The sequence below is a fragment of the Pan paniscus genome, chromosome 9 (assembly GCF_029289425.2).
Source record: "Pan paniscus chromosome 9, NHGRI_mPanPan1-v2.0_pri, whole genome shotgun sequence".
Classification (NCBI taxonomy): Eukaryota; Metazoa; Chordata; class Mammalia; order Primates; family Hominidae; genus Pan; species Pan paniscus.
Genome location: NC_073258.2, coordinates 75,758,406 through 75,770,944, shown reverse-complemented (window position 1 = coordinate 75,770,944; position 12,539 = coordinate 75,758,406). Strand labels below are relative to the sequence as shown.

Sequence of the window (12,539 nt, the reverse complement as noted above, 5' to 3'; positions counted from 1 at the left end):
TACTTTGAGACCAGCCTGGAAAACATAGCAAGATCCCATCTCTACAAAAAAATTTAAAAATTCCCCAGGTGTGGTGGCATGTGCCTGTAGTCCCAGCTACTTGGGAGGCTGAGGTGAGAAAGGCTACTTGAGCCCAGGAGTCTGAGGCTTCAGTGAGCTATGGTTGCACCACTGCACACCAGCCTAGGTGACAGAGTGAGACTGTCTCTTAAAAAAAAAGAAAGGGGATTCTCTAGTAGCCCTAATTCTACCCATCTGGCTACTAATTCGAACTTTCTTCCTTCACATCTGTTTGTGGACTTCTCCAATATAACTAGTATGCCTGGGCTCATTCTGCTTCTTCTCTTCTGGAATAGTTTATTTCGTGACCATGTGCAGAGGGGGTGATGGGGCAAGCCTCACAAGCCCCGGAGGTCTGTGGCTGAGGTGTACCTTGGCTTTGTTGCCTGGAGCTGCTCTGACTCTGCTCTTCGCTCTTTCCTGGGCTGTGTCACTACAGCTCTGACTCCTTTCCATCTTGGAGTTTAGCTTCCTAAAAAAGAATAAATAAAAAACGAGTAGTCAAAATTAGTCCATATATAGGTAAGGAAAAAGGATGACAATATCTTTTTGCTTTCTAAGCCACTCACCAGGAAAGAATTCCCTTGGGCAGCTACAATAGAAAATGAGTTAATTTATTAACAAAATACATTCTGAATAGAAATTCTGCCAAAAGACAGTGCTCCAGAGAGGATATTTGGTTCAAGATTTTGTTTCCAAACTAGACCCTGCCAAAAGGAGGCAGAACCAGTGGCTATTTTGAACATGCTTAGAGAGATGTAGAGATACTTCACTATCCTTAATAGGGTGGATACAATGTTAAATGACCTTTACAAGCAACAGATTTTTCTTTTTATTAGACCCAAACCTCTCTTCAATCTACATCAAGCACAAATATTGAAGTACTTACAAAAATGCACAGCAGTGCATTAGATCGCTATGTACAGAGTCAAAATTAAATGTAGTCTCTCCTTTAATCCATTACATTTGAGCTTTCAAAGGCCTAAATCCTAGTGATTTCAGAGGTTTAAAGAACACATGATTTTTGTCTTTATGACATTGAGTTTATAACCCAAACCAAACTCCACAGTACTTGGATTCTATACTGAAGTCCACTACACTATAGCATAGTAAGTACCATAAGACAGCAGTTAGTACGCAACTAAACTTCCCAAGTGTCTTCTTCTAAGAGTTTTATCATTTTGACTCTTAAGTTTAGGTCTTTGGTCCATTTTGAGTTAAATTTTATAACTCAAAATGGTGTGAAGTTGGAGTCCAACTTTATCCTTTTGTATGTGGGTATCTATTAACAGTTGTCCCAGGATCATATGTGAATCTATGTTAGAATTATGTGCAGATGACTGTCACCTGCCCCAGAAACAAGTAGGGACACTTAATTTCTCACTCGCCTTTGTTTCCCCATTCCTCAACTCTTGCCTAAATATATGTCTGTTCACCAAGCATGTATCATATACTTACTATATGTATGCCAGACACTGATGGCCATTATCCAGGCACTGAGAATACAGAGAAGAATGAGACACAGTCTAGATCTTCAAGGAATCAGAGTCCAGTGGACAAATAAATAAATACAATACAGTGAAAGGGCACAACAAAAAAAAGTATGCATAGGAAGCAGAAACAGCATAAAGGAGAGAGTTCTTCATAACCTGGGATGAAGTGAGATCTGGGTTGGAAAAGTCCTCCTGTAGCATGTTCATTTCAAAGGATAAACAGGAATATGCCGTAAGTCAAGGTGGACACATAGTTATGCAGATGATCTCAAACAGAAATTATTTCTTCAAATGATTCGATTTAGCTTTGGAATGGAAAGCATCATATCTACTCTTTTGTAGCAAAAGACTTGTTTTCAGAGTTTTACTATGCCAGCATTAGCTTGGAGAAAACTTGTAAAGGAGGTAAGGTACCTTCCCAAGGTGCCTCTCTTCTCCCTACATCTCTAGTAAGTAGAGGGGGTAGCATGTCCTACCCACTCATAAGGGCTTCTATTCCAGTATTTCTGTGTTATTCCTCCCATTCAAAACCCTCCCATCCTATATCTTATGGCCACATAGTGTTAATAGGAGAAAGAGGTGGCCAGCCTGTATCACGTGCTTGTACTTTACCAAGAAACTCAACATTTAACCCAAATGAAAGATGTGAAAGTTGTACTATCTAGCGGGAAATACATTTTGGAGCAGGTAGAAAATTTCAACATCCCCCTATAAAAGCAGCTGTGTAAAAGTCAGCTTGATTGGTAGTTTACTTTTAAAAATATTAATATTCATTTGCATCCCTAGAAGTCACAGAAACTGTCAGTGGCATAAGCCACCCAGAAGTATACTGTATGGCAGATTAAAATGCTGTGGTAAATAATATATACCTTGGGTTAGAAAAAAGGGAGACAGCATTGTTGAGAGAGACAGCATTGTTACTTCAAATATATCAATTGTTTGGTGTGATTCCATCAGCAAAACAAGCAGACACCAAGAGGAAAAGATTTTCTGATCAACCTGAGAAAGACTTTTTTAACTTTCAATAGAACAGTTCACTGATAGTTGCCTGGGAAGACACTGAGCTCCAGGCCGTTAGAGGTATTCAAACTGAGGCGAGATCTAGACCTTAAGTTCCAAATATTACATAATTAAGAAATAATTTTTAAAAACAGGCTATAAATCCATTTTGTCAGGTGTAAAACAGTCAAATTGAAAGTCACTGTTTTCAAGCCTACGTTATCAGATACACAAATGACAACTACCTGTAGCTGGGGAGAACATCTTCACATGCCCCATAAACTCCATTTTGGCAAAAGAAAAGGCCCAGGGAGGGAACACACTTGCAGTGACCAAACATGCAATGAAGAAAAAAAAAAAAATTCTGACAATCTAAAATCTTTTTGCTAAACTTTAGTATAGCTGAAATTGTCATTATCTCTCCTATTCATATTTGACCAACAGACTTCTTACTGAGCACCAACCCTGTGCAAAGCATTAGAGACAGATTGATCAAAAGACAACCTTCACTGAAAGGAGCGTCTAGCCACTGAAGTCCACCACTCTGTAGCATAAGTGCTGTAAGAGATCAGTTATTATACAACTGAACTCCTCAACTGTTTTCTTCTAAGAGTTTTATAGTTTAAGCACTTACATTTAGGTCTCTGATCCATCTGGAGTTCATTTTTGTATGTGGTATGAGGTTGGAGCCCAACTTCATTCTTTTGCATGTAGATATCCAGTTATACCAGCACCATATGTAAAGTGGCTGTTCTTTCCCCACTGAATGGTCTTGGCACCCTTTTTGGAAATCAGTTGACCATGGATGTATGGGTTTATTTCTGGACTCTCAACTCTATTCCATGGATTTACATGTCTACCCTTATTCCAGTACCACACTGTTTTGATTGCTATACTATGCAGTAAGTTTTGAAATCAGGAGTTGTGAGTCTTCCACCTTTGTTCTTTTTTTTTTTTTTTTTTTCAAGATTGTTTTAACTATTTGGGATCCTCTGAAAATTCATATATGTGTTTTGGTATGTTTGTCCATTTCTGCAAAAAACATCATTGGAATTTTAACAGGTGTTACACTAAATCTGTAAAACGACTTCAAGAGTATTGCCATCTTAACAATATTATGTCTTCTAATCCATGAGCACAGGAGGTCTTTTGCTTTACTTAGTTAGATCTTCTTTAATTTCTTTCAGCAACGTTTTGTAGTTTTCAGCATACAAGTCTTGCACTACTGCGGTTAAATTTATTCATAAGTATTCTATTTTTTGATGCTATTGTAAACTGAATTGTTTTCATAGTTACCTTTTTGGGTTGTTCACTGCTAGTGTATAGAAATGCAACTGATTTTTGTGTGGTGAGCTTATATCTTGCAACTTTGCTAAAATTTGTCTATTAGCTTTAACAATTATTTCATGGATTTTTTAGGATTTTTTGTGATTAACATGTCATGTGTAAACAGAGATAGTCTTACTTCTTCCTTTGCCATCTGGATGCCTTTTATTTGTCTTGCCCAATTCTTCTGGCTAGAATTTCCAGTACAATGTTGAACAGAAGTGGCAACAGTAGACATCATTTATCTTGTTCCTGCTACTGGGAGGAAAGTTTTCTCTTTCACCACTGAGTATGATGTTGCTGTGGGTTTTTCATAGATTCCTTTTATAAGACTGAAGTTCTCTTATTTTCCTACATGTTGAGCATTTTTCTCATGAAAGGGTGTAAGATTTTGTCACTTTTTGTGCGTGTCTACTGAGCTTTTTTCCCCTTCATTCTACTAAAATGGTACATTACATTGATCTTCGTATGCTGAAACACCTTTGCATTCTTGGAATAAATCCTGCTTGGTCATGGTATATAATTCTTTTAAAAAAATGCTGCTGGATTTTATTGGCTAGTATTTTTGCTGAAGAATTTTTATCTATATTCTGAAGAGATCTTGGCCTCTACTTTTCTTATGAAATATTTGTCTGACTTTGGTATCAGGGTAATGCTTACCTCATAGAATATTTATTCTTTTAATTTTTGGGAGAGTGTGAGGATTCACATTAATTCTTCTTTAGTTGTTTGATAGAATCACCAGTGAAGCCATTGGCCCTCGGCTTTTATTGTTGGATTTTTTTTTTTTTTATGGGTTCAACCTCTTTACTTGATATAGGTCAATTCAGATTTTCAACTTCCTCAGGTACTTTACGAGTTTCTAGGAATTGGTGCATTTCGTTACATTCACTCTAGGAACTGGTACATTTCATCTAAATTAATCTGTTGGCATTAAAATTGTTCATAGTATTTGTCTATAATCCTTCTTAATTCTGTAATAACAGTAATGTCATCATTTTTCTTCCTAATTTTGGTAATTTGAGTCTTCTCTTTTTTTCTTGACCAGTCGTTAAAAATTTGTCAATTTTGTTGATCTTATCAAAGGACCCAACTTTTGGGTTTCATTCATTCTACTGTTTTCCTATTCTCTGTTAATCTTAAATGTAATCTTTATTATTTCTTTCCTTTTGTTTTCTGTGTTTAGTCTACTCTGTGTGTTTAGTCTTAGATCTTTTATAATGTAGGCTTTTACAGCTATAAATTTCCCTCTGAGCACTGCTTTCATTACATTCAGTAAGTTTTGATGTACAGGTTTTCTTTAATTTTTACCTTTTTCTAACTTTTAAGTTCAGGGGTACATGCGCAGGATGTGCAGGTTACATAGCTAAACCTGTGTCATGGTGGTTTGCTGCACAGATCATCCCATCACCTAGGTATTAAGCCCAGCATCCATTAGCTATTTTTCCTGATGGTCTCCCTCCTCCCACCCCCATTCTCCTGCAGGCCCCAGTGTGTGTTGTTTCCCCAGTTTCCCCACATGTGTCCATGAGTTCTCATCATTCGGCTCCCACTTTATAAATGAGAATATGTGATGTTTGGTTTTCTGTTCCTGCATTAGTTTGCTGAGAATGATGGCTTCCAGCTCCATCCATGCCCCTGCAAAGGACATAATCTTGTTCCTTTTAATGACTGCATAGTATTCCATGGGGGTGTACGTACCACATTTTCTTTATTCGGTCTATCACTGAATGGCATTTAGATTGGTTCCATGTCTTTGCTATTGTGAACAGTGCTGCAATGAACACACATGTGCGTGTATTTTTATAAGGGAATGATATATATTCCTTTGTGTATATACCTAGTAATGAGATTGCTGGGTCAAATGGTATTTCTGCCTCTAGGTTTTTGAGGAATCACCACACTGTCTTCCACAATGGTTGAACTAATTTGCACTCCCACCAACAATGTAGAAGTGTTCCTTTTTCTCCACAACCTTGCCAGCATCTGTTGTTTTTTGACTTTTTAATAATAGCCATTCTGACTGGTGTGAGATGGTATCTCATTATGGTTTTGATTTGCATTTCTCTAATGATCAGTAATGTCAAGCTCTTTTGCATATGCTGGTTGGCCACATGTATGTCTTCTTTTGAGAAGTGTCTATTCATCCTTTGTCCACTTTTTACTGGGGTGGCTTTTTTTTTTCTTGTAAATTTGTTTAAGTTCCTTGTAGATGCTGAATGTTAGACCTTTGTCAGATGGATAGATTGCAAAAATTTTTCTCCCATTCCATAGGTTGTCTGTTCACTCTGATGACAGTTTCTTTTGCTGTGCAGAAGCTCTTTAGTTTAATGAGATCCAATTCATCAATTTTACTTTTGGTGCAATTGCTTTTGACATCTTCGTCATGAAATCTTTGCCCATGCCTATGGTCCTGAATGGTATTGCCTAGATTTTCTTCTAGGGTTTTTATAATTTTGGGTTTTACATTTAAGTCTTTAATTCATCTTGAGTTGATTTTATTTTTTATATGGTGTAAGGAAGGGGTCCAGTTTCAGTTTTCTGCATATGGCTAACCAGTTCTCCCAGCACCACTTACTAAATAGGGAATCCTTTCCCCATTGTTTTTGTCAGGTTTATCTAAGATCATATGGTTGTAGGTATGTGGTCTTATTTCTGGATTCTCTATTCTGTTCCATTGGTCTGTCTGTTCTTGTATCAATATCAGGCTGTTGTGGTTACAAGTAGCATTGTAGTATAGTTTGAAGTCAGGTAGTGTGATGTCTCCAGCTTTTTTCTTTTTGCTTAGAATTGTCATGAATATTCAGGTTCCATATGAATTTTAAATGGTTTTGGTTCCATATGAATTTTAAAATAGCTTTTTCTAATTCTGTGAAGAATGTCAATGGTAGTTTAATGGGAATAGAATTGAATCTATAAATTGCTTTGGGCAGTACAGCCATTTTAATGATATTCATTCTTCCTATCCATGAGCATGCAATGTTTTACCATTTGTTTGGGTCATCTCTGATTTCTTTGAGCAGTGGTTTGTAGTTCTCCTTGAAGAGGTCCTGCCTTCCCTTGTTAGCCCATATTCCTATTTTATTCTTTTTTTGTCAATTGTGAATGGGAGTTCATTCATGATTTGGCTCTCTGGTTACCTGCTACTGGTGTATAGGAATGCTAGTGATTTTTGTACAATGATTTTGTATCCTGAGATTTTGCTGAAGCTGCTTATCAGATTAATAAGCTTTTGGGCTGGGACAATGGGGTTTTCTAGATATAGAATCATGTCATCTGCAAACAAAGACAGTTTGACTTCCTCTCTTCCTATTTGAATACCCTTTATTTCTTTCTCTTGCCTGACTGCCCTGGCTAGAACTTCCAATACTATGCCGAATAGGAGTGGTGAGAGAGGGCATCCTTGTCTTGTGCCTATTTTCAAGGGGAATGCTTCCAGCTTTTGCCCATTCAGAATGATATTGGCTGTGGGTCTGTCATATATATGGCTCTTATTATTTTGAGGTATGTTCCTTCAATATCTAGTTTATTGAGAGTTTTCAACATGAAGGGGTGCTGAATTTTATCGAAGGCCATTTCTGCATCTATTGAGATAATCATATGGTTTTTGTCTTTAGTTCTGTTTATGTGAAGAATCACATTTATTGATTTGCCTACGCTGAACCACCCTTGCATCTCGGGTGACATAATTAGGCTTTGTGTCCCCACCCAAATCTCATCTTGAATTATAATCCCCATAATTCACAAAGAGATGGTCTGGAATTGGAACTTATGTTTAAAAGGAAAGCAGAGCATAAATGTTTGGAAAATTTCCAGTCTGACGGAGCAATAGAAAACAAAAACTCAGCTGCAGAAATTTGCATAAGTAATAAGGAGCCAAATGTTAATTGCCAAGACAATGGGGAAAATGTCTTCACGGCATGTCAGAAGTCCTCACAGCAAGCCCTCCCACTGCAGGCCCAGAAAGCTAGGAGGAGAAAATGGTTTCATGGGCTGGGCCCAGGGCCTTGCTGCTTTGTGAAGTCTCTTGGTGCCCACACCCCAGCCATGGCTAAAAGGGGCCAATGTACAGATCAGGCCATTGTTTCAGAGAGTACGAGCCCCAAGCCTTGGTGGCTTACATGTGGTATTGGGCCTGTAGGTGCACAGAAGTGAAGAAATGAGGGTTGGGAACCTTCACCTAGATTACACAGAATGTATGCAAATGCCGGGATGTCCAGGCAGAAGTCTGCTGCAGCAGTGGAGCCTGGAGCACCTCTGCTAGGGCAGTGTGGAAGGGAAATGCCCACACTGAGTCCCCATTGGGGCACTGCCTAGAGGAGCTGTGATAAGAGGGCTACCTTCCTCCAGACCCCAGAATGGTAGATCCACTGACAGCTTACACCATGTACCTAAAAAAGCCATAGACACTCAATGCCAGCCTGTGAAATCAGCTGGGAAGGGAGCTGTACCCTGCAAAGCCACAGGGGCAGAGCTGCTCAAGGCCCTGGGAGCCCACCTCTTGCACCAGTATGACCTGAATGTGAGACATGGAGTCAAAGGAGATCACTTCAGAACTTTAAGATTTAGCTGCCCTGCTGGACTTCAGACTTGCATGGGGCCTGTAGCCCCTTCGTTTTGGCCAATTTCTCCCAATGGAAATGGGTGTATTTACCCAATGCCTATACCCTTACTGCATCTATGAAATAACTAACTTGCTTTTGATTTTACAGGCTCATAGGTAGCAGGGACTTGCCTTATCTCAGATGAGACTTTGGGGGGCTGTTGGAAAGGCTTGATTGTGTTTTGAAAAGTGAGGACATGATATTTGGGAGGGGCCAGGGGTGGAATGGTTAGGCTTTGTGTTCCCACCCAAATTTCATCTTGAATTATAAACCTCATAATCCCCATGTGTCAAGGTAGAGTCCAGGTGGTGGTAACTGAATCATGGGGGTGGTTTCCCCCATGCTGTTCTCGTGATAGTGAGTTCTCATGAGATCTGATGGTTTCATTTATTTACTTATTTATGAGGTGGGGTCTTGCTCTGTCACCCAGGCAGTAGTGCAGTGGCTCAATCTTGGCTCGCTGTGACATCCACCTCCCAGGTTCAAGCGATTCTCATGTCTCAGCCTCTGGAGTAGCTGGGATTACAGGTGCATGTCACCGCACCCAGCTAATTTTTGTATTTTTAGTACAGATGGGGTTTCACTATGTTGGCCAGGCTGGTCTTGACTCTTGACTTCAAGTAATCCACCCACCTCAGCCTCCCAATGTGCTGGGATTACAGATGTGAGCCATTGCTTCTGGCCAAGATCTTATGGTTTTATAAGGGCCTCTTCCCCCTTCATTCATTCACTCACTCCCTCCTGCCACCTTGTGAAGAAGGTGCCTGCTTTGACTTCTGCCATGATTGTAAGTTTCCTGAGGCCTCCCCCAGCCACATGGAACTGAGTCAATTAAACTTCTTTTCTTTATAAATTACCTAGTCTCGGGCAGTTCTTTATAGCAGTGTGAAAAAAGATTAACACATGGGATGGAGCCTACTTGGTCATGACAGATAAGCTTTTTGATGTGCTGCTGGATTTGGTTTGCGAGTATTTTATTGAGGACTTTTGCATTGATGTTTATCAAGGATATTGGCCTGAAGTTTTCTTTTTTTGTTGTATCTCTTCCAGGTTTTGGTATCAGGATGATGCAGGCCTTATAGAATGAGTTAGGGAGGAGTCCCTCCTTTTCAATTTTTTGGAATAGTTTCTGTAGAAATGGCACCAACTCATCATCGTCCCTGTGGTAGAATTCAGCTGTGAATGTCTTGTCCTGGGCTTTTTTGGTTGGTAGGCTACTCCTTACTGCCTCAATTTCAGAACTCATTATTGGTCTATTGAGGGATTCAATTTCTTCCTGGTTCAGTCTTAAGAGGGTGTATATATCCAGGAAGGTTTTTATTTTCATTCCTCTCAAAGTATTTTCTAATTTCTCTTGTGACTTCTTCTTTGGCTCACTGGTTTTAAAGAACGTGTTGTTTCATTTCCACATATTTGTTAATTTTCCAGTTTTCTTCCTATCAATTTCTAGTTTCATTCCATTGTGGTCAAAAATACAGTTATTATTTCAACCTTTTAAAATATATTGAGACTTGTTTTATGGTCTAACATACAGTCTATATTGGAGAATGTTCCATGTGCACGTGAGAAGAATTCTTCTTGTTGAGTTGATCCTTTTACCATTATATAATGTATTTCTTTGTCTTTTGTAACAATTCTTAACCTGAAGTCTATATTGTCTGATATTAGTATAGTTACTCCAGCTCTCTTGTTTACTGTTTGCATGAAATATCTTTCCATCCTTTCACTATCAACCTATTTCTGTCTTTGGATCTAAGGTGTGTCTCAGCATATATCTGAATCATTTCTTTTTTAAATCCATTCTCCCAATCTCCTCCTCTTAATTGCAGAGTTTAATCAATTTACATTTAATGTAATTGCTGTAAAGAAGGACTTCTGCTATTTTCTAGGTCTTATACAGGCATCCCTTTCTTTTTTGTCCTTTGCTTTATTGCACATTGCTGATATTGCATTTTTTACAAACTAAAGATTCATGGCAACCCTGTATCAAGCAAGTCTATCAGCATCATTTTTCCAACAGCATGTGCTCACTTCCTGTCTCTGTGTCATGTTTTGGTAATTCTCACAATATTTCAAACTTTTTCATGATTATTATATCTGGTATAGTGATTTGTGATCTTTGCTATTTCCAGTATTCTGTTTGGCTTTCAACAGTTTGATTATAACATGTCTTGGTGTAGACGTCTTTATCCTACTTTGGAGTCACAGAACTTCTTGGATGTGTAGACTTATGTCTTTCATTAAATTTGATTAGTGTTTGCTCATTATTACTTCAAATATTCTTTCTGCCCCTTTCTCTCTCATTCTGGGACTACCATTTTGTGTATATTGGTACACTTAATGGTGTTTCACAGATTTCTTAGGCTCTGTTTATTTTTCTTTATTCTTTTTTCTGTTTCTCAGATTGGATTGGATAATCTCAATTGACCTATATTCAAATTAGCTAATTATTCTGCCTGTTCAAATCTGTTCTGTCACTGTACTTTTCAGCTCCAGAATTTCTATTTGATTCCTTTTTTATAATTTTATCTCTTTACTGATACTGTCTACTTAGGACACTGTTTTTCATGGTTTCCTTTAGTTCTTTGCCCATAGTTCCTTTAGCTCTTGAGGATATGATTTAAAGTCCCCATTAAAAATGTCAAATGTCTTGGCTTCCTTTGGGACAGTTTCTATCAGTTCCTTTTTTCCTGTGTATGGGTCATTGTTTCTTGTTTCTTATGCCTCATATTTTTTGCATTTTGAATATTATAAGGTGGCAACTATGAAAATCAGATTCTCTCCCCACCCTTGGGTTTGTTGTTGCTGTCTGTTATAGCTGTTATTTGTTCAGTGACTTTTTTGAACTGATTTTATAAAGTCTATTTTTTGTCATATGTGGCCAATGAATTCTCTGTTCTGTTAGCTTAGTGGTCAGTTAGTGATCTGACAGAGTTCCTCAGATGCCAAGATTCCGGTGTTCTTTTCTTCTTCTTTTTTTTTTTTTTTTTCTGAGACAGGGTCTCTATCGCCTAGGCTGGAGTGCAATGAAGTGATCATGGCTAACTGAAGCCTCTATCTCCTGGGCTCAAGAGATCCTCCCACCTCAGCCTCCTGAGTAACTGGAACTACAGGCATGTATCACTATGCTCGGCTGATTTTTAAAATTTTTAGTAGAGACAAGGTCTCGCTATGTTGCCCACGCTAGTCTCAAACTCCAGAGCTCAAGCAATCCTCCCACCTCAGCCTCCCAAAGTGCTAGGATTACAGGCATGAGTCACCAAACTCAGCCGCGTGCATTTTTTCTAGATTGAGACACTGCTTATTTGCTGTAAACTTTTGATTAGTTTCCAGAGTTCCAATAAAGTTGATGTTGGCTGTTTTTGCCAATTATTACTGCTTTTATGGAAGGCTTTTGGAGTTCCCTGCTCTGCCAATTTTGCTCATGTCACCAGGCAAAGTATCTTTTAAGAAACAGTGAGATATATTTAAATTATAAAACAAGAAAGGTGTTTTATTACCATGGCATTACTGAAAAGATCAAGCAGTACTTCTAGCAACATGCAGTATAAATGTGGACACTAACAGTCACTAAAATCATGAATGTAAAAATATTATATAAAACATAAACATAATACCCAGATAATATTATTGTTGTTATTGTAGCATTTGGTCAGGGAAGGAGTCTTCAAAATGCTGGAGCAGAACAGTCAAGAGCAATAAACCTGACAATGTTCTTAGGATTTAAAGTGCCCAAACAATAATCTCACTAAAAAAAAATGGAGGCGGTAAGTATTCCTTCCTCTTTTGTACGGAGTCCTTTTCTGTATTCCTAAACCCTAACACAGTGCCTGGCATACAGTGGATATATTAAAGAAATTTCTTATAAATACATAAAAATGTGTGCAGAAATAACCTCTTTCTATCCCTTAAGGAAAAGAAAGAAAACATCAGCATTTATTAGAAACCCATTATCTGTCAGGCACTGTGCTAAGTGTTTGAAATATATTGTATCTCATTTAATCCACACAGAGACTCTATGACACAGGTGTCATCATCCCCAATTCATAGAGAAATG

The 12,539-nt window shown here is 38.3% G+C and overlaps 1 protein-coding gene across 1 annotated transcript in view; it reads right to left on the bottom strand.

Annotated features, from left to right (window-relative positions):
* The window catches only part of RNF169 (ring finger protein 169), an 87,442-nt gene that overhangs the window by 7,187 nt on the left and 67,716 nt on the right, over positions 1–12,539 (bottom strand). Inside the window, exon 5 of the mRNA XM_034933378.3 lies at positions 433–532. Within this exon, the coding sequence (XP_034789269.2) occupies positions 433–532 (100 nt within the window). The remainder of the gene's footprint in view (positions 1–432; positions 533–12,539) is intronic.